General features: G+C 37.6%; 1 protein-coding gene and 1 pseudogene across 8 annotated transcripts in view; both read left to right on the top strand.

Annotated features, from left to right (window-relative positions):
- The window catches only part of KDM4C (lysine demethylase 4C), a 484,233-nt gene that overhangs the window by 65,327 nt on the left and 394,066 nt on the right, over positions 1-24,840 (top strand). For all 8 annotated transcript variants that reach the window (XM_021006278.2, XM_021006277.2, XM_021006274.2 and 5 more), the window contains one exon: positions 2,660-2,835. In XM_021006278.2, coding sequence (XP_020861937.2) covers positions 2,660-2,835 — 176 coding nt within the window. The remainder of the gene's footprint in view (positions 1-2,659; positions 2,836-24,840) is intronic.
- On the top strand, positions 6,789-21,111 carry LOC110221587 (heterogeneous nuclear ribonucleoproteins A2/B1 pseudogene; annotated as a pseudogene).

The following is a 24,840-nucleotide window of genomic DNA, read 5'->3' as shown; positions in this document are numbered from 1 at the left end:
TTATTTTATCGCTTGACATTAATCATGGCTCTTTCATATGTAAAGATGAAATTGGATGTTTCTCTTGTATGTCTATTTGTCTTTTGGAAAAATGTACATTAATTTCCTATATCTGAAGTAAAATCTGGTGTGTGTGTGTGTGTATACACACACACACACACACACACATATTTATGAGATAGGGTTAGTGGCAGCCTGCTATAGTGGCTAGCTGATTTCCCTTGGAATAAGGAAGAACTCGGTTAAATAGTACGCATTACATATATAAGCTGCATGATTTATTGGCAAGTTACCTAATTGTTCAGTGCCTCTGGCAATGGTCTGAAGTGATAAGTTACTGATGAACTGCTTATATTTGTTGATGGAGAGTTTTCACACTAACATTCCCGCTCTGGGTGCATCCCATCTGCCTGGTCCACAGGAGATGTTTAATAAATACTCCTTGATTGAGATATTCATGCAGATAAAACATAAACTAAAAATTTGCCTTTTTTACTTTGAAGATTTTTGGCATAAGGTATAAAAAGCATTTAAATTTTTTATATTACTGACTTGTATTAATTTATGTTAATTATACTCAAGGATATATTTATAGATAGAGAACTTTTACTAAATCTAATTTCATAGGTGTTTTAGGATTATGTAGTATTATTTTCAGCAAAAGAAGTGCCATCCTTTGAGTAGGAAAAGTGCCTTCGTGATATACCTATGTACATGTGTATGTGTATACATGTTGTATATAATGTATCCGTTTATGTTTTTTATTTTGTGTCTGTGTATTTATATTGCACATAGAGACTGAATCCTTATTCAGCATACAAGGAGAATGAAGTTAAGAAAAAGCCAGTGACTTTTAGAACTTTTTGTGTCCTAATACAATATTGATACTAGGATATGTCTGTCTCTAAGCATGCGTGCGCAGTGCGCACATACACACACGCACACACACACAAAATGTGATTTTATCCTAACAATCCTACAAAGTGAAGAGAGGAGGTAACATTCGTGTATTTTAGATGATAGAAGTGAAGTTATGTATATTGATAACTATTTCTCTCATAAGTTTTCCCTTTTAAATTGGATATGCATTCATATGTAGACTCAAATAATTTTAAAGGTGGCAGAATCTCAGCAGCTACGTAGCTGATGTCTAAAAGGAATTCCTTCTCTAAAATACTGGGCAAGTCATCATCCAATATCTGCTTGATGTTGTTTATTGAGTGAGAACCAAGCAGTTCATGCTAAATCTTCTGTTTTTAGTTATCATTAATTGTAGGAAAAAATTTTTTGACATTTAACTTAAATTTGCAATTTTAGCTTCTACTCATTGCACCTGATTCTTAGATTTAGATTTAATTATAAATTCAGTTTGGATCTTAGAGATCTTCTTTCTTTCACAAATGAGGAAGCAGACACAGAAAAGTTCCATTGTCACATAGTTAATAGCTAAGTTCAGATTCAGGCTCAGCCCCCTTTATTTCAATGAAATGCTTTTTCTATCATGCCGTATTTTCTTTTGCATGTTTACTTGCATAGTTAGTATTTTAAAATGAAATTACTAAACACTAAAAAGAACTTTTTGTATATTTTCTTTAAAAAATTTAAACAGAAATCTGCTTCTCTGGCAACCTATTAAGCTTAATAATGTAATGTTAGTTTACATACAAGTAGATAGAGAGTAAGATAGTATAGAACAAGACAACCTACTGTAACTGAGAAACCTACTAGTGTTAATGAAATACAAAGATAAATGAATGGAAGGGTAAGTGGGAAACAGAAGAAATAACAGTTTACTGAATTCTAAGAAAGTAAAGTTGAAAAAGTATTCTAAAATGCTATTTATGTAAGTAATTGCTGCTCTGTAGTAGAGCAGTTGAATGTTTAAGTTGACAGTGGGTGACTTTTTTTTTTGTGGGGAGGAAGTGGAAAAACAAGTTCTTATACATTAGTTTAAGGGAAAATTAATCCTTGGCTAAATGCTGGGTATTTCTTTCCAGGGGAAATTTTTTTGGGGGGCTTCTTTTATTTATCTATCTATTTATTTATTTTGGTGAGGCAATCTGGGTTAAGTGACTTGCTCAGGGTCACACAACTGGTAAGAGTCAAGTGTCTGAGGCTGGATTTGAACTCAGATCCTCCTGACTGCAGGGCCAGAGCCCTATCCACTGCACCACCTAGCTGCCTTTCTAGGGGAATTTTTGATAACTAATCCCAGCTGACTGTTCAGAGTTTAGAATGAACTGAATCTCTAGGCAGGGGTTTTTGCCCTGGGGTCAGTGAACTTGTTTTTTAAAAAAATTTTTTGTTGACTATATTTCAACATAATTGTATTCTTTTGTAATCCTATGTAGCTTTTTTTTTATGCATTTAAGAACATTATTCTGAGAGTGTCATTTCCTGACACACAAAATGATTTGGAACCCCTCCCTACACTAGAGGAAAGGAAAAGCATGTTAAGATGACTAACCCATAGTCTTGCTTAGTTTATTTTCTATAGTCTTGTGTTCATCTCCTTCACATCCTAGAAACAAGGTGGATGTTTTATATAATAAAAATTCCTCTGTCTTTATAAGTGTTCTGTGAAATATTTTAATGTTTTTTTGTCAAAATGTTACTGATAAGTGGTATTCTAAAGCCATTACTTATTTTTTGTATTTAGGTGATCCCTCCAAAGGAATGGAAGCCAAGACAGCGTTATGATGACATAGATAATTTGGTCATTCCAGCTCCTATTCAGCAGATGGTCACTGGACAGTCTGGACTCTTTACTCAATATAACATCCAGAAAAAACCAATGACTGTGAAAGAATTCAGGCAACTGGCTAACAGTGATAAGTAGGTATATTTGATTTCCACTTGTATGTAATTTTGTTGTTTCGTAAATGCTTGCAACCCTTTACTCCTACCAAGTTTTAAGTATAGTAATTTTTGGTAGTGTGTTAGATACAAAAGTAAGTCAAAATAATGAAAATAATTTTTATGTTGAATGCAAAATATAATGCTGATAATTTTAAAACAGCTGTCCTAAATGGAAAGTAGTTTGTAACACTGCCCACAAATTTATCAAATTGTGGATATCCTTTGACTCACTGATATCACTACTGTACCTAGATTCCAAAGATACCAAAGAAAGGGGGGAAAGTTCCTAGGTATGCATAAATATGTATAATAGTTTTTTTTTAACTGGGAAAGAAGTGGAAACTGCATACTCATCAAATGGACAGTGGATTAACAAATTATGCTAAGTGAATGTATATTTTAATTGTATATACTTTAAGTTAAGCATTTAATGTGCAAGCATGAATGAGATTAGAGGGATGATAGCATGCAGAACATTATATTCTTTAGCACAATCTTCTGTAATAGAAATCTTTTAATTGATATGAAATACTACAGTTGGACGCTGGAAATAGAACATGTCTAAATTGTGATTTGCTTATCATGAGTCTGGATCTCTTTGTTTGTAAAAGAAACTTGCCTATTACGTGGCCAGGTCATCTTGAAAATAATTCCTCTTAGTAGCAACTCTTAGTGTTTTTATGGTCAGAATTTAATATTGTCACAACTTAGAAGTTCTTTCGAGTTCTTATGGCTGTTATGGCTCTTTTATATAAAATTAAAAAATGTTTTTATTTTATTAAACATTTCCCATTTACATTAAACTGTTTTTAAACATTAATTTTTTAATTACAAATTCTATTGCTCTCTCCAGCTCTTCCCCTGCATCTTGAGAAGGCAAGCAATATGTTATTGATTATACATGTGAAGTCTTTCAAAACAGTTCCATATTAGCTATGTTGCAAAAGAAAATATACACCAACTTGTGAAAATTAAAGAAAGTGAAAGAAGTAAGCTTTGATCTATATTCAGAGTTTATTAGTTCTTTTTTTGAACCTGAGTAGTATTTTTCATCTTGGGTCCTTTGGAATTGTCTTGAATGATTATCTTGACCCCAGTACCTCCCATTTTCACAGATGATTATCATTACCCTGTACAGTTATCCTGGTTTTGCTCAGTTCACTTTATATCAGTTCATATAAGTCTTCTCAGGTTTTTCTGAAACCATCTTGTTCATTATTTGTTATAGCACAATAGTATTGTATCACAATTATGTACCACAACTTTTTAGCCATTCCCAAATTAATGGGCATCCCTTCAAGTTATCTGGCTTTTTAAAATTAAGTTTTTTTCTTTTCTGTTCAAAATACCTTAAAAATTTTTTAGTAAAATCCTACTTATGAAATCTCTTAGCACTACAAAAGAAACCTGATTTTTAGTTTTAAATTTAATTTTAATTTTTTTTGGATACTTCTCCTTTTGGAAATAATAGCAGAAAGTTGTATAATAATTTCAATACATTGAGAATTTGTGGGGATTTCACATGGATTGGATTGCTAGATATACCTTTTAATTGATAATGAAGAATAAGTTCTCTAAGGCAAAGCATGAAACAAGATCGAAGGGAAAATGTTTATCCTATATAAGAAATACAGTGTTAAGTATTCTGGCTAATCCTTTCATGTGTAAGTGGTTAAAGTGCTATTTATCCATGAGAATTTTATTTATGTTGCTCTAATAAGAGTTCGGTTAATATTTTGTCAGTTAAAATTTTGTATTGTATACATATATATTTAAAGAAATTTAAATTATACTTATATAAACATTTAATCATTTGTAAATCAAAGTCTACTGTAGAGAGTGCAGCTATGATGGCCTGGCTACGTTGTTCGATTGCCAAAAGTATGCTTGCCTAAAAGACTATTTTATGGAGAGCCAACACAGGGCAAGTGCTTACATGGTAGTCAGATGTGATGTAAGGACACTCTCAATGTCCCTCTGAAGAATTTTGCAATTGATTGTGTGATATGGGAGACACTGGCACAGTACTACCCAGCATGGCATGACCTCATCAGAGAAGGTGCTGTGCTTTATGAGCAAAGCAGAATTGAAGTAGTTCAAAAGAAATGTAAGATGTTCAAGTTTAGAGAATCCACCCCAAATGTTCCTGTGGACTTTTTGTGCCTGACCAGTGGTAGAGCATTCTGAGCTCATATTGGTCTGATCAGTCATAGTGGGAAGAGTTGTAACTAGACTCTAATATAATGTCATTTTGGTACTCTTCAAGAATAAAGGATAACAGCCCACTTTTAGTATAATTTACTTAGTTTTCTGCTCATTATCTTGATCTTGTTAGCGTCCTTCTCTTCTCTCTCCCTATTCTCTCCCAAGTGATTTTTTTCTTTTTGGAACTGGAACTCACAATTCAAGAACATTTGTTTATTAAGTGCTACTGTGTGTCGATTGTCATACTAGGTACCAGGCCAAAGACAAAAATGACAAAGTCTTTGCTGGGGGATATACCATATAGATAAGTAAATGCAAAACAAATGCAGAATAAATATTTGGTAATTAAAATTTATTTTCATTTTTGACTTGTAGAAAAACTATTATTTTTTATATCTTTGCAAGACTTAAGCACTATATCTTCTTTTTTTCTGCAGTCAGTGGGCTTAAATGATTGAATGTTCAGTTCACAAGATTTTGACGTTCTTTAGTTCTTCATTATGAAACCATATTTTTATTACTTTGCCTGTTAAGTGAACAGTTGATGAACAGTTTGTTGTACAATTGCTTGTCAGTTTTTGAGAGGAAAGTGAGTGTTTAAAATTGGGAGGATCAGGACAAGCCTGTATCTCTGGAGATGAGCTTTAAAGGAAGCTAGGGGTTTCCAGAGGCAGAGGTGTGGAAAGGAATATTACCAGAATGGTCGCTAATCAGAGTAATGGCAAATGAAAGATGGGATGTACTTTATAGCAAACAGCAAATAGTCAAGTTGGTTAAATTGTAGAACATGAGAGGAACAATGTGTCCCTCAACAAGTATTTATTAAGTGCTTAATTACTTTGCTAAGCCATGGGGATACAAAGAAAAACAAAAGCACTGTCCCTGTCCTCAAAAAGGTCACATTCTAATGGGAAAGATGACTTGGAAATAACTGTGAGTATGTGGTGATTGTGTAAATTGGGGGTAATCCTAGATAGAAGCACTGGTAGAAGGAATGACTGGGAAAGATCTCTTTCTGACCATGGGATTTGAGATGAGTATTGAAGAAAGTCAGGAGAGAGAGCATTCTAGGCAGGGGACAGCCAGGGCAAAGGCCCAGAAGTGAGAGATGAGTTTGAGGAGCAGCAGGCAGGATATTGTGGTTAGATTGTAGAATGTGGAGGAAAGCCAAATGAAAGAACACTGGAAAAGTATGAAGTTGCTTGGTCATGAGGGGCCAGCTTTATGGTGAAGGGCTTTATATGTCTAAAAAGTTTGTGTTTTCCCTAGAGGCTGGTGGGGCATTCTAGCTTCAGCCAGTCATGGACAAACTTGGACATTAGGGGGTTATTTTGGCTGCTGGGTAATATATTGGATATTGAAGAAACTAGAAGCAAGTAGACTTTTGTAGTGGTATAAATAAGAGGTGATATTGCCCTGAACTAAGGTGGTGGCCATGTGACTGGTGTGGGGTTAGGATAGGGTTATTGAGAATGAGAGTTGAATATTCAATGTGTTCCACTTTTGGGCTAATAAAGTTGTCCTTGTATGTTTATATATGTGTTGAATCCTTCTAATAAAATGTAAAATGTTTGAGTGTAGTTTGTTTTGTTTTTGATAGTTCAGTGAAATGTAGAGATAGAATACTCTACTCTTCTGTAGTAAATAATAATAGTAGGCCACCGATTGGCGTTGGGGGTAAGGAGAGGGGGAAGAGTGGAAGATTGCTTCTAGGTTAAACCAAGATGGAAGTTCGTGATGCCCTTGACAAAAATACAGAAGTTTGGAGGAGTGGTGGGATGGGGAACCTGCGGCCTTGGGTAGGCCTTTTGTCCAAGTCTAAGTTTTACAGAACAGATTCTTTTCTTAAGGGCATTTGTTCTATGAAATTTTGATTCAGTCAAAGGGCTGCACTTGAGGTCCTAGTGGGCCACATGTGACCTTGAGCCTGCAGGTTCCCCACCCCTGGTAGGGGCAAAGAGAATGGTTTTTATATTGGATCTCTGGAGTTTGAGATGCTTGTGATATATCTAGGTGGAGATGACCAGCAAGGTATTAGAAATATGAGACTAGTTCTCAGGGAAGAGATTTGGGAGTCATCTGCAGAGATGGTCAACAAGCATTTATTAAGTATCTTACTGCCTACTTTGTGTCAGACACTATGGTAAATGGAGGTGTAAGTAGACACAAATGGAAGTCCCTGCTTTCAAGGAGCGAATACTCTAACATATATGTGTATATATTTGTACATGTATACATATATATTTACGTATATATGTATGTGTCCATTTTTATAAGGGTATACATAACAAAATAACTAGTAAGTAATTTTGGAAGGGACGTTAATAGCTAGGGAGTTGGGGCAGGTCAGAAAATGTTTCATGTAAAACAGAGCTGAATCTTGAAAGAAAAAATCAAACACTGTGTATAAATGGAGCTGCCAAAATAATGCCTTTCCAACAGCCCAAACTGCATATGAACACAGAAACAAAAATAAGCAGGAACACCTGGCTGTAACAGAGACTGTATAGATGAAAAGGACATAGGAAATAAAAGCAGTGGATCTTGTCATAGAGCTAAGAGAAGAAAAAAGTCCATGGTCAGTGTCTTTGGGAAGTAGTACTTGATAATCCTGTGCCTATTTGTGGGAATGAACCCTAGACTTTTAAAAAAAGTACAATTCATTGGTAATAAGTTTCTGGTATTTCTAAACTGGTTAGTGTTATTTTGCATTGGCAGAGTCAAGTTCTGAGTAAATGTAAAGATCAGGAAGAAGGAATCTCTGATGCAAGTAACCAGCCATAGTCAGTATAATGGAACTCATGGAAGCTGATGAAATATTCAGGCAAGAGCCTGGAGAAAAAGAAAGACACCTAGAATGGGGTCCTAGGGCTCTTGCATTCAGTAATAATGGTTGTTGGGGTGAATGAGTGATGATGTAGGCAAAGACTAGTCAGTTTGATAAAAGAATCTGGAGAGAACATTGTTATGAAAGCTAAAATAACATTTTATATGCAGCATTATTATATTGTCTCCTTTTCTGGATCGTCATTCATGTCACAACTACTAACCATGGGGACCCCCATAGGCTTTGTCCTTGGTCACTCTCTCTTCTCCCTCTGTACAGTTTCATTTGATGAGTTATCATTACTTCCCATCATTTCAGTTATCATCTCCATGCAAATGACTGTCAGATTTACTTGTCTAACCTTAACTTCTTTGCCAACTTCTAGTCTTGCATCTTCAGCTGCCTATTAGATTTCTGAAACTCATATGTCCTGTAGGTACCTTAAATTCAACATATCTGAACTGAACTGCCCCTATTCCAAACCATCTGTTAAGGATACCATTATCCTCCCAGTCATGAAGGCTCACAGCCTGCAAGAATCATCTTTGACACCTCATTCTCACTGTAAGATGCCCCACCTAGTTGCCTCAACAGATGTGCTTAACCCATAGGAGACACTTAATAAATGCTAATTGACAACTTGTCAGTTACATACACTAATACCTTCAGAGTTAGGAGGCATCTTAGAGATGATCTAATTTGGGCTCCTTATTTTGCAGATGGAAGTGAAGCATTGAGAGATTTAGTGACTTGTTTGTACAGATCGTATCAGAGTCAGGATTTGAAGCTGAATCTTTTGACTATCATTGTTAAATCTTACCCTTTCCTTTAGAATATATGATATGGGAGAACAGGCACTGTTTATTCTGTTTTTTAATAGGAAGGATCCCAATAAATGTTACTCTGAATTCCATTGAAAACTCAATATAGAATATTTAAAATACGATTACAACCATTAAATTTTTCTTGTAAGGAACCTTTGCTTATTCCTTTACTTTTCTTTACATCTATGATCTGATTACTGTAAATAACGAATACTTCTGAATTGGCTGCATTATTTGAATTTCTACTGCCTTTCCATTGGGCAGGAACCAGTTACTATATTTTGCATAATTATAGCTTCAAATAGTAAGAATTCTAATACATGGGGAACCACTTCAGATGATTGATTACGCAGACCACATAACAGGATCTGACTATAGTTTGTTAATGTTAGTGGCTTTGTTGTAGAGTAGGTAATTAAGGTCATATTGTAAGTTGTCAAGTGCTGTTTTGACCTTGAAGCAACTTAGAGATTAATAGTCAATCTAGAAGGTGATTAAGGAAAAAAAAAACCTGAGAGTTTTATTGCACAGTTATGTCTTATTACATCCAGCTCTAGAAGATATCCATTTTCTGGAGTGCTCTGCCTCTGATGAAAGCAGATCAGCTCAAAATTTCCAAACCTGAATTAGTGGGAGATTTGCAAACCTTAAAGTGCCACATAAGTGCTAGTTGTTATTGTTGTTGTTGTTGTTGTTATTTTTTGTTATTTTTTAAAAAGTGGAAGTGCCAAAATGAAATCATAAGGCTTTCATCTAATTCAATTTTGCTATATTCTTTGTGTATTTAAGGTTTGGATCCATTTCATTAGCCATTGGAATTGCTATACAAAATATAAAAAAGTGAATTATATTTAATAAAGTGGCAATTCTTTAGAAATTTCAGTAAAGTTAGAATTTAGATCATTAGCCATAGTTCTCTATAGTCCACTCAGTGTTCTTCCTAACAACCATATGGTCGTCATAACAGTTATGAAATTTGTGCTGAAAGCAAAATAATTTTCACTGGTAACAGGAGGTGTTCCATCTTTTCATCCATCTGTTCCTATCCAGGAAAAGCCTCTTACAAAGGTAAAGGGCACTTCAGGTTTATTTCAACAGAAGCAGTACTACTGAGGATATTCTATTCTATTTTTCTTACTCCTCTGCTGAGTCCAGTGAGTGCTGGTAGGTAGTTCATATTGAACATTAAGGATCTGATCCCCAAGGGTAGGTACAGTTTATAGTGATGGCTTAATGCTGCTAGTCTATAATCTGTATCTTTGTATTTTGCTATTGTCTACCGCTGTTGTTTGCTTTAGTAAATACTATGTAATCTATTATACAGCACTTCTTAAACTGTGGGTCATGACCCCATATGGGGGTTGTAAAAAATTTGGCAACAACAAAAGGTTTATGACCAAAAATTAATTTAAAATCAAACCCAAGGTGTTTCTGGCAGTGCTTGCCAGTGTTGCATTGGGCAACTTTACTGCAGCCTTGGTTCTTAACACAAAGCAGGCACACTTCTATACTGTACATGACCTGAGGCTATCAACACCTGTGAAGTGTGGAAATGTTAAAAAGGGGTTGCTAGTGAAAAAGAAGCTATGATCTGTATAATACAAATAGATTTTAGCAGAAAATCAAGGTAAATGGTGGTTCTGTAGAAACAGAGAAGAATTGTGTGGTAGGAATTTTGATTACAAATGTCTGGGGATAATTCTGCAATAAATTTATTTTTACCAACTTTTGTTGATGTGTTTTATTTTTATATCACATCCATTTCTGAATATGTTCTCCTCCCAAGTGAGCCTTCTCTTCCAGGAAAGCCAGCACATGAATCCTGTCTTCAATATTGTACATAATATTATCTCATCCCTTTAGCAATAAATAGAGGCTGCTGGTGATGCAGCAAATAGAACACTGACTGGGCTTAGAGTCAGGAAGACCCAAATTCAAATCTGGTCTCAGACACTAGTTGTGTGAACTTTGGCAAGTCACTTAACCTGTGTTTGCCTCAGATTCCTCAACTGTAAAATGGGAAAAAATAATAACTCCTCCCTTCCAGGTTGTTGTGAGAATCAAATGGGGTAATAATTGTAACATGCTTAGCACAGAGCCTGGTTCATAGTACGTGCCATACAAATGGGAGCTGTTGTTATTATTGTAGTGGCAATAGTTATTATTGTTTTTGTTATTGTATTTTACAGGGATATATATATATATATAGGAGGGATGAAAAATATGACACAAGGGCAGGTGTGGTTAAAAAGTTTAGTTAATTCTCTTTTTTTTAACACTATATTAATTCTTATTACAAAGAAGTACAGTTAAGCAGCATTAGACCATTGAATATGTCTGATAATATGCCTTATTTTGTACCTGTGATCCATCACCTCTCTGTTGAGAGGAGGAGCAGTGTTTTATGTGAAGCATCTGGAGTCGAGTCACCATTTTATTGATCTAAGTTACCTTTTAGTGTTATTTTACTTTAATTGTGTTTCTTTGTGGGTATTGTTTTTTTGTTTCTGCTTATTTTGCACTGCATCAGTATATAAAAGTCTTTGTATGTTTCTATAAATTCTTCATAGAAGAATTCGTAGTTTCTCCTAGTGCAATAATTCATTACATTCATATACCACAGTTTTTTCTGCCATTTCCTAATCGGTAGAAATTTTTTTTCTAGTTTCTTGTGGTTGCACAGTGGATAGAACACCCACCTGACTTCAAGTTTGGCCTCAAACACTTACTAGCTATGTGTCCCTTTGTAGGTCCTTTAACCCAGTTTTTCTCATTTTCCTTATCTGTAAAATAATAATGGCATCCTCTTCTGGGGTTATTTTGAGGATCACGTGAGATAATCCCTATAAAACACTTAGCACAATCCTGGCATATAGTAAACACGATATAAATTTTAGCTTTACATTATTATTATTATTACTGTTATTGCATATTAGGGAGTTTTTTCTTTTTATCTCTAGCCCCTTTTGTAGTGCTTTGCATGTGACAGGTGCATAGTGAATATTTGAATTGAATATTTCTAGAAAACGTGTAATGAGAGAAATGAGATCTGAAGGTTGAGAAATGAAATTACTTAATATATGCTAATAAAACTTTCTAGAATTTGTTTCATTTCTTTCTTTCTTTTTTTTTTTTGCTTTTAGGCAGTTGGGGTTAAGTGACTTGCCCAGGGTCACAGGGCTAGTAAGTGTCAAGTGTTTGGTCTGAGGCCGGATTTGAACTCAGGTCCTCCTGACTTTCCGGCCGGTGCTTTATCCACTGTGCCACCTAGCTGCCCCAAATTTGTTTCATTTCTATAGATACTGTAATGTTAAAAGTTAGCTAAGTTAAGTTAGAAGATAAAACATGCCTTTGATGTTGATCTGAATATAGGTTATACTTAACTTTCCCCCTCCTGTCTCTGCCCCCACCCCCACTTTTAATCTGGATTGTATATATAATGGAGGGATTTGTTCTTACTGGTGGGTTATATAAATCATACATAGACATTCCCTGTCTGGTTCCAATCCAGTAACATGTTTTTTGGGGGCCTGGTCATGGGCAAGAGGAAGAAGGAACTCTTTCCTCAAGAAGTCTTTCTTAGGGGTTTGTTTTGAACTAGAATCCTAAACTCCCTAATAAAAATATTCAGCAGCTAGGCTGGACCCTTTTGGATCTGGGAATAGCCTCTGGTATTTAAAGCTCCCATAATCATGGTTAGTTTTGCTTCCTTAGCCAATCACTCTTTTTGTCTTATTGACCAATTAAGAGGACACTAGTCACAATGTAAACTGACTTGTTTACATAGCATATTTATTGATAGATTATTTTTATAAGTCTCAATTTAAACACCAAAAAAGCATTTCTTTATGTATAGCAGAACACAAAAACATTTTTATGAAATATTGAATCTCCATTTTGTACTGCTTGCTTAAAAAATATTCTAATTTTCACACATTTCTTTCATTGTTGTGCTTATCTGTGCTTTCTTTGAAATTAAGATCTCATTTGTTTAAAAAAAGTGACCGACTTTTTTTTGGCCATTACTATTGTTAATTCCTCTTTCCTGAAGACTTGGAGCTGCAGGTTGGTGGGGGGGGGGGTTGGGGGAGGGAAGAAGAAAAAAAAAACAGTCAAGCAAAATGAACCTACCTAGTGGCTATATCCAGAAATGTGTATCTCTTACCAGCTCCCTGTTAGGTGTATAATACATTCATCTTTTCCCCCACCCCCTCCCACCCCTACCCTGTAGAATTATATTTAGCTTTGCAAGTAAGTTATTTTTGGTTTTGAGCTTATATTTTTTCCCTTTTGGAACATTTTGTTTCAAGATCTCTGGTTTGTAGTAGAAGCTGCCAAGTATTTTGTGGTCTTGACTTCATAGTTCTTTGGTACTTGTGATAGGGTGTGGCCCAAGCCAGGTCTTTGCCCCTTGCCCCAAAGGGAATCTGGCTTCCATTTGTCTGTAGGGCCCCTTATTTCCCTTTGAAAGCCCTAGCTCCACCTGTTTGATCTCATTCAGATGCTTCCCAGTTCCTTCATTATCTATTCCCACTGTCTGTTCAATCTCTTAGACATTCCAATCAGAATTTTTACCCAGACTGTTTTCCCCAGACCATTCCCTGGTCACCCAAACTATATAAGATTACCCTGGCCCTCATTCTGGCTGAGAATCTCATGCCAAAAGACCTGCTCTTCCTCACGAGTGTTACCTGGCCTATGTGTTTTATCACTAATAAACTTTTCCTCTGGTTGAAGAAGATTTGAGTTGAATTCTTTCAGGCAGGGCCTGGCATTCGATCTTGGGGTTCCCAGCACCCCAAAACCTCTAGACCTCTTCACTTGAACTGCTTTGTTTGGGGATCCTTTCCAATGTTTTTCTTTGACCTGGGAGATGGATCTTTACTATGGCATTCCTGGGACTTTTTTTCTTTTGGAATTCTTTTAAAGAGGTGATTGGTATATTCTTTCTGTTTCAAGTTCTCAGATCTAGGAAATTTTCATTCATGCTTTCTTTAAATTGAGTGTCAAGGCCTTTTTTTTTAAAAAATCACAGTTTTTAGTAAGCCCAATGATTTTTGAATGATCTTTCCTTAACCTTTTTTCTGGGTTATTTGGTTTTTGATATCAGATATTTTACATTTTTCTGGTTTTTCAATCTTTTGATTTTGATTTGATATTTCTTGCTATCTCATGCAGTTATTGATTACTGTTTTGTCCATTCTGATTTTAGGCATTTCAATTCTTAGGTTAGCTTTATCACTTTCTCTTCTAAGCTACTTATTTGTTACTATCCTTTTCATTAATTGCATGTCACTATAACTGAAATCCTTTTGAATCTTTTGTATTTTAAATATTAAGTAGTACTCTGAGAAGGGAGTTTCATATGCTTTACCAGAAATCTGTATGGTCTGTAGTGCAAAAGTCCTGGCTGACTTTTTATGCAGTTGGGCTAGAAGAAGTTTCTCATTGGCTCTTGATAATTATTTGGTTTGGTAGGAACTTCAGGCCTTTGCTAGACTAGGTATTTTGATATCTTGTCTTGGTTGTTTGCATGTTATCTCTTCCATAAAATTGAAAGCTCCTTGAGAGTAGAGACTATGTGTTGTTATTGTTGGTTTTTTTGTTTGTTTTGTTTTTGTTTTTTGCCTTTATTTATATCCTTAGTGTTTAGCACAGTGCCTGGTATATAGTTGATAAAAACTTACTGACTTGACTTCATATGGGAATTAGGTGTCCTTCCTTCTCTTAAAGTAGCCATCTTGGCAGGAACAGGTGGATTAATTCTTGAAGGAATCAGGGAATAGAGGAGAGGTTTCTAACCTTATTTTTACTGTCATGGACCCCTGTGGTAGTATGAAACGTATGCATCCCTTCTTAAAATAATCTTGGTACAGAGTAAGAGTGGAGACCAACCTATGGCCTTGAGGCTGCAAGTTCCCACCCCTGGTATGGAGCATCTTGCTATTTTAAGCATATATAGGGATTGGAATTCCACTTCTTAGATATAAATTCTGAATTTGAATTATTACGTGTGACACTGTTTAGGGGCGCTGCAAATCCCATAATGTTAGGGTACAGCGTGGCATTGCCTGGAATGAATTCATGCACTCCAACTGTCTTCCCAGTAAGTGGCAAAATTTATTGTGACGCCAATAGAAGCCCGCTGAAGGGAACTTGCAAACTAATGAGGATGGTGCTGATGCTTATAGTGAAAGGATCTGGGTGGAATTAAGGAGCGGTAAGTAGTCTAGTGTGGGCAAGGTGAGGCAGTGAATATCTGGTAGGCTAATTAATTAGGTGATCTGAGTTGCTTCAGAGAACTGATCTTTTTCCTTTAGGGGTCCAGGTCTCATCACCCTATCAGGTGTGTTATTTGAGTATATGCCTATGTTATTTTTTCTTCCAAAGAGATCTCATTTTGGGCTCTGTGTTTGGACCAGTAAACTTGCATATGTTTACATGCCCACATATAATATACATTTATAAGTTTATCCCAAGAGAAAATAAAAATAGCTTGTTAGCCTAGAACTTCTGTGTTGGAATACAGAGAGAAATTGTATTAGTACTATATTTGTAATAAATGTAGAAGAGTTAAAATGGTATATCTCGCCTGCTCAAGATAAGCTTTAAATTGCAGTAATACATATTGGTTTTTTTTTTAAAGTCAATTGGGGTTTAAGTGACTTGCCCAGGGGTCACACAGCTAGTAAGTGTTAAGTGTTTGGTCTGAGGTTGGATTTGAACTCAGGTCCTCCTGACTTCAGGGCCTGTGCTATATCATACACTGCACCGCCTAGCTGCCCCTCAGTAATACATATTGTAAAAGTAATATCATATATACTCTATCTGACAAGGAAATGATATTTATTGTAATTATCTAGAGTCAAATGGAGACATAGAAATTACAGGGGAGTCCAAAGTTGATCTTATCTTTAGCATTGGCAGAAGAAAGACAGGCATAAATATTCATCAAGAAGTATCATCAGGTAAGGATGGAAACAGTAGTAGAAATTAATTGTAAGAGGTGAAATTAGAGTTAAATGGGAAGTTTAAGGACTTAAAATTTACATAGGATAATTCTTAAAAAGAGGACTTAGATAGTAGAAGAGAAAGACTAACAAATGTGATGAAATTCATCAGTGTTGGATCTTTGTAGGGCATACTGGAATGACCTCATCTCTTGATACACTGTTTTGGTCATCAGACTATTCTCTCAACGTGTAAGCCATGCAAAAAGTCTTTTCCTTTTCTTCATGGAAACCTACTGATTTTCCAGTCTTGTTAACATAAGATAACAAGGGACAACTAGGTGGCGCAGTGGATAGAACACCAGCCTTGGATTCAGGGTGACCTGAGTTCAAATCTGGCCTCAGATGCATAACACTAGCTGTATGACCCTGGGCAAGTCAGTTAACCCCATTGCCTAGCCAAAAAAAAAAAAGTTAACAAAATAAGAAGTATGATTCTTTTAAGAAGGATATTTGCATTTGATAGTTGTATTTTATGTGACTTTTAAAATTTATTCCCCTAGACTCTTGGTTAGGCCTAGAATGGAAGGACCTTACACATGCTTTCATTTCTTTTGTTGAAGTGGGCTTTGAGATTTTCTGATTATACTCCAATTTCCAGGCCCCTAGGTGTTCATACTGTTGGAATTCCAGCCATTCTGACCAATGACTTTACAAGCTGCTACTCCACTCTCAAAATTCCTACCATGAGGGTAGGAATAAATGAAATGTTTTAAAGACATACCTCACCACTTCAGAAAGACTGTTAACCCTTGGCCTAGAGTCTAGTCTTTTATTAAGGGGTTTTGTTCTGTGAAGTTTGGATTCAGTGAAAGGGCAGCACTTAAAGACCTTGAGAACCACTTGTGACCTAGAGGCTGCAGGTTCCCCACCCCTGGCCTAGACCATATTTTGTTGCTTTCTTTACTTTTGGGGTTTTGAGGGTTGTTTCTGTACATATCACTTCACTAGGCTGCTGTTGTTTTCTGTTCTTCATTTTCAAGGAAGAATTGACATCACTGGGTGATGTCTTGACTTGTGTGTGAATTGGATTTAAGTGAGTGAGGCAGAGTTGTACAAAGTCATCAGTCTCACTCTTTCTTCCAGAGCATGTGTATCTTCCAGAAGTATCTTTCAGAAGTCAGTGTCAAAACAAGACTTCCAGATGACTGGTGGTGGCCCAGGATGCAGTGGATGACCTGGGCATCTTCATTGTCTAACCAAGCTCTAAAGACTCCACAGCACCTCCTATAGCTGCCTGCATGGCTTTTGGAACAAATTGTTCTTGTCTGCGAACTCCACTAGGCTAACTGGAGTTTGAAACATCTTGTCCTTTGCATTTTGGAATGTTTGATCACTTTATGAAGAAACTACCATGTCAGACCTACACTGTAGGCAATTTTTTAATGTGTATATATTTTTCTGTCTGCATCTCTGCATCTGTCTCTCATTCTCCCCCTCTCCTCACCCTTGTCTCTCTCCCTTTCTCCCTCTCTTTCTTTCTCCTTCATTGGTGGGGTAGGTCACATAGACCAAAGGATTCAAAGTACAGAACTTTTAGGAATGGACTTGGGAAATCAGTTTATTGGAAACCAGGGCCATCATAGACATCATAAAGATCCTAGCACACAAAAATGCACTTTTATAGGCAGCTAGTTTACATGTGTAATATATTTTGCCTTTTCAGGGGGAATAAATGTTAATGGTAAATATTTTCAAAAAGAATTTCCCAAGAGGACCTGTCTCCTTTTTTTCCCCCATAATTTGCCCCTTTGATCTCTATCTTCCATCCCTCCTCTCAATGTTTTTAGTCTCTTATCTAATGGTTCCTTCCTTACTGCATAAAAACATTCTAGCTTCCCTCATATTTAAAAATCAATCCTGACATCTCCTATATGTGTATATTTCTATTCTGTGTGTGTGTACACACACACACACACACACACACACACACACACACACACACACACACACACACTTACTGTCTCCTTTTCTTTACCACCCACTCACTTTCCAATCTGTGTAACATGATTTTGGGCCCCACCGTTTACTCAAGTTGTTATCTTCAAGATTGATTACATGGGTTTTTTCTTTGTCTTCATCTTCCTTTACCACTCTTGCTTTTGATATTCTCCTTTTCACCAGTATCATCTATCTTTTATGGGCTTCCATTACACTATACTAGTTTTCTACTTGCCTTTGTGAATGTTACTTTACATTTTTCTTTACCTGCCATCTAAGCAAGGTATTCCTCAGACTCCCATCTTGCACCCTTTTTTTCTTCTTTTTTTCCTTAGTTATTGCATTCAATCACAGGAGTTTATTTCTTTCCATATAGGTGTTTTCCAAATCAAGTCTCATGTTTATCCCTTTATATCTACCTACCCTTGATTTTTCATGTGAATTCTAGTCCTACATTATCAGCTGTACATCTCCATCTAGATGTCCAATGTCATTTCAAATGGTAAAGTATTTCAGTTTGAGATGGCAAGGGGATCATCTTCCTATTAAAACCTGCCATTCTTTTCTTTCTTTTTTTTTTTGTGAGGCAGTTGGGGTTAAGTGACTTGCCCAGAGTCACACAGCTAGTAAGTGTTATGCATTTGAGGTCAAATTTGAACTCAGATCCTCCTGACTCCATGGCCAGTGGTCTGTCCACTGCCCCATAAACCTGCCATTTTTTGAGCACCTCTTTCTTCTTTGGAGTCCACGGATTTGAAGCCATACTTGACTCTTCCCTTTCCTTCATTTTTTCTATCCATTCAGTTTTCAAATCCTGTCATTTTTTCATCTAAAACTTCTCTCACATCTGTCGTTTTCTGTTCACTCATACTCATCCTAGTTTAGTTCTTATTACTTATATAGACTTCTAATTGATCTTCCTGTTGTCTCATTTCTGTTCAAAAGACCTCCCCATGTTTATTCAGCCTAAATTCAGTACTAGATCTTATTCTCACTAGCATGAAAAAATTTGTTTCTGGGATAGAAACATTAGGAGGAAGTGACTTCTTGTCATTTCCCCATTTCCCACCAGCTTTACTGCTTTTGAACTTCTCTACCATGCCCCAGGAACCTTTTCATTGGGCATTATCATTGTCCTGGAAGATTGAATCATCCTTATACTCACATTTCATCACTACTCTCTGCACCTCTGAAGTGGAGTCAAGAGTTCCAAAACTTGCATTTAAGAAGGGGACCCTGAACCATGAGTCTCTGTTTACTAGTTGGACTGCTTTTGCCCTTCTTTGGAATTTTATTATCCTGCTTCTGCAGGAAGTACCACCCCACCCTCTTCCCCTTTAGCTTACTTTTATGAGTTGTCTTCATCCTTTAGACTACAAGTTTCTTGAGGGCAAAGACTATCTTTTAATTTGTATTTGTATCCCCAGCATTTAGTACAATAGAAAGTGTCTAATAAATATTTAATGACTGACTGGCAACTTCCTGCCAGAGTTTGTGATCTGAAAGGTTGGGCTGAGTCTGACATGTCCTCGATTCTGGGAAAGCAAATTCTATAGGGTTCAGAAAAAGGATAAATGGGATGCCATAGACTAAAATTCTACAGGGAAACTCAAGTGGGGTATGGGAAACTTTCAGGGGGGGAATGAGAAGCTCTTAGTGGGTGTGAAACTTCCCTGGGGGGGGAATGGAAAACTCTCTGGAGTGGGGGTGGGGAAATGGTGAGCTCTCAGTGATGAACTTCTGAAGATTTAAGGGGAAAAAATTCCAATGAGAATTTAAAACCGGAGATGTCTAAAGAGAACAATGTGGATAAATAAAGATTCATTAGCCAAGTTAGATTTTAAAAATACAGAAGATGGAAGCAAGTCTAGGTAACATAAGGTAAATATAAAAGAATGCCACAATCAGCAGTCGCTGCAGCCGCCGCCGCCAGAGTCGCCGCCTCCGCCAGCTCCTCTCGCTCGTAGCTCTCCTCTGTGGCCGCCCTCGCCCTAGCTCCCAGCCTCCGACCCTGCGCCCAGCGCCCGGCGGCGGTGTGGTTTCCCGAGCCATGGCACGGCAGCCCCCCCACCGGCGCCAGGACGAGTCCGGTTCGCGCCCGTCTGCGGAGATCCTTCTCATCTCGCTCTGCTGCGGGGCCTCGGCTCAAGGCGACCTACGCCGCCCTGGAGAGAGAAAAGGAACAGTTCCATAAACTCTTTATTGGAGGCCTAAGCTTTGATACAACAGAAGAAAGTTTGAGAAACTACTATGAACAATGGGGGAAACTCAAGAGACTGCGTGGTTATGAGGGATCCTGCAAGTAAAAGATCAGGGGGATGTGGTTTTGTAACATTTTCATCTATGGCTGAAGTGGATGCAGCCATGTCTGCGAGACCTCGTTCAGTTAATGGAAGAATGGTTGAACCGAAAAGAGTAGTAGCCAGAGAGGAATCTGGAAAAACTGGTGCTCATGTTACTGTGAAGAAACTGTTTGTTGGTGGAATTAAAGAAGACACTGAGGAACAGCACCTTAGAGATTACTTTGAGGAATATGGGAAAATTGATACTATTGAAATAATTACAGATAGACAGTCTGGTAAAAAAAAAAGGGGGCTTTGGTTTTGTTACATTTGATGACCATCATCCTGTGGATAAAATTGTATTGCAAAAATACCATACCATCAATGGCCATAACGCAGAAGTAAGAAAAGCTTTACCAAACAAGAGATGCAGGAAGTTAAGAGTTCTAGGAGCGGAAGAGGAGGAAACTTTGGTTTTGGGGATTCCCGTGGTGGGTGGAAATTTTGGACCAGGCCCAGGAAGCAATTTTAGAGGGGGATCTGATGGATATGGAAATGGTCGTGGATTTGGAGATGATTAGAATGGATACGCAGGAGGACCAGGAGGTGGCAATTTTGGAGGTAGTCCTGGTTATGGAGGAGGAAGAGGAGGATATGGTGGTGGAGGACCTGGCTATGGCAACGAGGGTGGGGGCTACGGAGGTGGTTATGAAAACTATGGAGGAGGTAATCATGGAAGTGGGAACTACAGTGATTTTGGAAACTATAATCGGCAACCTTCAAACCATGGTCCAATGAACAGCGAAACTTTGGTGGTAGCAGGAACGTGGGGGGACCATATGGTGGAGGGAACTATGGTCCTGGAGGCTGTGGAGGAAGTGGGGGTTATGGAGGGAGGAGCCAATATTGAGCTTTTCTGCCTGTTGGCCATGGGCTTCACTGTATAAATTAGATAGGAGAGGATGAGAGCCCAGAGGTAACAGAACAGCTTCAGGTTATCGAAATAACAATGTTAAGGAAACTCTTATCTCAGTCATGCATAAATATGCAGTGATATGACGGAAGACACCAGAGCAGATGCAGAGAGCCATTTTGTGAATGGATTGGATTATTTAATAATATTACCTTACCGTGGAGGAAGGATTGTAAAAAACACAAAAAAATGCCTTTGAGACAGTTTCTTAGCTTTTTAATTGTTTCTTTCTAGTGGTCTTTGTAAGAGTGTAGAAGCATTCCTTCTTTGATAATGTTAAATTTGTAAGTTTCAGGTGACATGTGAAACCTTTTTTAAGATTTTTCTCAAAGTCTTGAAAAGATATTAGCCAGGATCGTGGTGTAATAAGACATAACATTTTCCTTTAAAAAATTTAAGTGCGTGTGTAGAGTTAAGAAGCTGTTGTACATTTATGATTTAATAAAATAATTCTAAAGGAAAAAAAAGGAAAAAAAAAGAATGACACAATCAGTCCTGAAAAGTAGCATATGGAGTGCTAAAGCTCAGAATCAGTTTTAGCTGTTGAAGGTAGCTGAGGACTAGAAAACAGATGTTGTGTGTTTTTTTTTTGTTTGTTTTTGCTAGATTGAAAAGCAAGTGGAATATTAAGGGCATGGGATGGTTGTTTTTGGTGGGTGAAATGATAATTATCAACAAAGGAGGCTTTGTTTCTGTCTTATTTGACAAGAAGCATAAGCACTGATTAAGTACCTACTAACATTGGGCTAGGTGCTGGAGATAATATAAACATTTAAAAAAATGAATTCTTACTCTTAAGGAACTGATATTCTCTTGAAGAAAACAACCTATATGTGTAGAAGTCTGTGGAGAGTCAATAAACTCAAATGAATCTGGACAATCAAGTGGATTGGTTTAGGAGGCCCTTGAGTGATGTAGGTCACAACCCATCTTTCCTTATCCTTCTGGAAGTCTGTCATAGTTGGTTTATTTAGTGTTCAATTTTCCCTCCATTGAAGGGGTATCAAAGGAGCATTCTGGTTGGCTACTTCTCATACCTAAATCTCGCATGTTGGGCTATTCCATTTTTTCTGCATATCATATAAATCCTTAATGGCATCCTTTACTCCTGTTCGGTATATCACAGCCTGTTTACCTCCACGGTTCCATTACTCCTGGTGGAATGTGTATCTTTAGTTCTTTGGAGGCAGGGGTATTCCTGCTCTTGTTGCCATGTAGCAATACTGCTAAAGCACTTGTTTTAAAAATATGGATGGGCCTTTGTTTTTGGAAAGTTTGTGAAGAGTTAAACTGCTTTGCAGTTTCCCCAGAATAATCCAGCTAACTCTCTGACTTTTCAATTCCAGGTCCACCTCATTCATCTGTATTGAGATTTACATACAGTTTGGCAAGTTCTTTAGGGTGTCCATTCCGATACGTGTTTGAAGCTAGGTAATAGACATTCTTCTGGATATTCCATAGGTATCTTGAACTCAACATGTCCATAATAGAACTTATTTTATTATATTTTAGCCTTAAACCTTCTGTTCTTCCAAATTTTCCTGTTACCGCTAAGAGCTCCACCATCCTCCCAGACACCTAGCCCATAACCTATTACCCCATCCTCAACTCCTCACTCTTATTGGTCCTACATATTCAGTCTGGTGCCAAAATCTTGTTGTTTCTGCCTCCATAGCATCTCTTTCATGTATCCTTTTCTTTTTATGTACACAACCACTACAGTAGTTCAGTAGTACAGTAGGTCCTCATCAGCTCTTGCCTCAACTATTGAAATAGCCTCTAACTTCTCTCTCCCCTTCAAATCCGTCCTCTGCATAGCTACCAATGTCACTTTTCTGAAACAGTTCTGACAGTGTCACCATTACCCCCGCCTCCTCCTTTAGGGAGTCCCATTGCATCCATATTAACTCTAGGATCATATGTAAGATCCTATGGCATTTAATCCGGTCATAAACTGGAGCCTTTCTTACCTGTTTAGTCTTCTTACACTAACTCCCCTCCCACACACACATTGACCTACTTGTTTCTTGAAGTTGGCTTTCCATTTACCATCTTATGTGCCTTTGCTTTGACTATCCAACCTCTAAGCCTGGAATTTTCTACCCTTATTCTACCTTTCAGTTTCCCTGGATTCTTTCAAGATTCGGTTCAGATTTCACTCTCTGCTGGAGATCTTTCCTGCTTTCTACTCTCTTCAACTCAACCTCTATTCCAGGCTTCCCCTCCACCCCTTTACATTACCTACTAATGCTTTATCCTTTCAGATTATTGTCCATCTAGTTATTCACATGTTGGCTCCTCCATTAGAAAGTAAGCCCTTTGTGAGAAACCTTTGTGGTTTTCTTTGTCTTTCTTTGTATCTCAATACTTAGTATAGTGCCTAGTGCTTAGTAAGTGATTAATGCTCTGTTGGCTGATTGATCTACACATTTGACCTTTGTTGCTTGGATGTGATGGGGGTGGGTCCAAGCCAAGATCTTCACCCCTTGCCCCAAAGGGAATCTGGCTCCCTTTTGTCTATAGGCCCCAGAAAGGCCTTACTCTAGTCTCAAAGGTTCCTTATCGACTCCCCTTATCTCCCTTTGAAAGTCCTAGCCCCACCCTTTGATCTTGTGCAGATGCCTTTCAAACTTCTGCCTTCCTGTTCCTCCATTAGCTATTCCATTGTCTATTCAATCTCTCAGACCTTCCAATCAGAATTCTTACCTAGACCCTTTTCCCAGCCCCCTTCTTGGGCCACCCAAAGTTACTTCATTGTATAAAAATTCCACCCTGGCCCCCATTCAGATGCTGAGAATCTCAGGCCCACAAGGCTGAGAACCTCTCATGCCCGCTCCTCTTTATGGGCATCACCCGGCTGAGAATCTCTGGAGCCCCAAAGTCTGAGCTTTTCTCATGCCAGCCTGTCCTTATGGGCATCACCTGGCCTATGTGATTTATCACTAATAAACTTTTCCTCTGGCTGAAGAAGATTTGAGTTGAATTCATTCAGCAGGGCCTGGTATCGCGATTTTGGGTTTGCAGCACCCCAAAAGTCCTAGACCTCTTCAGATGGACAGACCAAACTCTTTTATATAATTATAAATCTGTTTTCTGTACTGATTTTGGGCTTGATGCAAATCAATATCATTTGTAAACAAATCAGTATCATCTCGAGCAGAGCCTCTTAAACTGTGGGTAGCCATCCCATATGGGGCTGGGAAAAATTTGGCAACGGTGAAAAGGTTTCTGAATGGGCAGCAACCACAAATTAATTAAAAATCAAATGCCTAATGAATCTGAGGTGTTTCTGGCAGGGCTTGCCCTTGTTGCATCAGGCAGCTTCACCACAGTCTTGGTTCCAAACACAAAGCATGTGGACACTTTGCAGGGCCATGCCCTCAGGCCATGCAACACCAATGAAAAGCTTCCTAAAGTGAATGGAAAACGTTTAAGAAGCCCTGACCTTTTTTCACCCTGGGCTCTATGCTGTATCTCCTCAGGCACAGTGGTAAATACTTTTGACAAGCATCTGTGTTCCTGTTTTATGCCTTCCTTGACATTTATTATTCTGAGAAGATGTGTATAGACATCATTAAACTTGCAAAGGAGTCTGATACCTAAAAGATTAAGATATAGAAGTTGATGCTTCAGCTGTAGCTTGAAAGACAAGAGGAATTCTGTGAGAGGGGAGAAGGAAATGTATTCTAGGCATGAGATGGCCAATGATAAGGTATAGAGACTGGAAAAGTATCATTCATGAAGAATAGAGAGACAGTCAGTGTGAGGATACTGTTGTACCAGAAAAGAAGGGTAGGAGGAAGGGAAAAGAGTACAGATTTGTGTAGAATTTGTTATGTGCCAGGCTCTGTGCTAAGTTCTTTTTACGAATAGCTCATCTGAGAAGTAATGAATAATGAGATTGAAAGGGTAGATTGGG

Source organism: Phascolarctos cinereus, unplaced genomic scaffold (assembly GCF_003287225.1).
Source record: "Phascolarctos cinereus isolate Bilbo 61053 unplaced genomic scaffold, phaCin_HiC Scaffold_4;HRSCAF=312, whole genome shotgun sequence".
Classification (NCBI taxonomy): domain Eukaryota; kingdom Metazoa; phylum Chordata; class Mammalia; order Diprotodontia; family Phascolarctidae; genus Phascolarctos; species Phascolarctos cinereus.
Note: the sequence above shows the minus strand (reverse complement) of the source record. Positions and strands in the feature narration are given on the sequence as shown.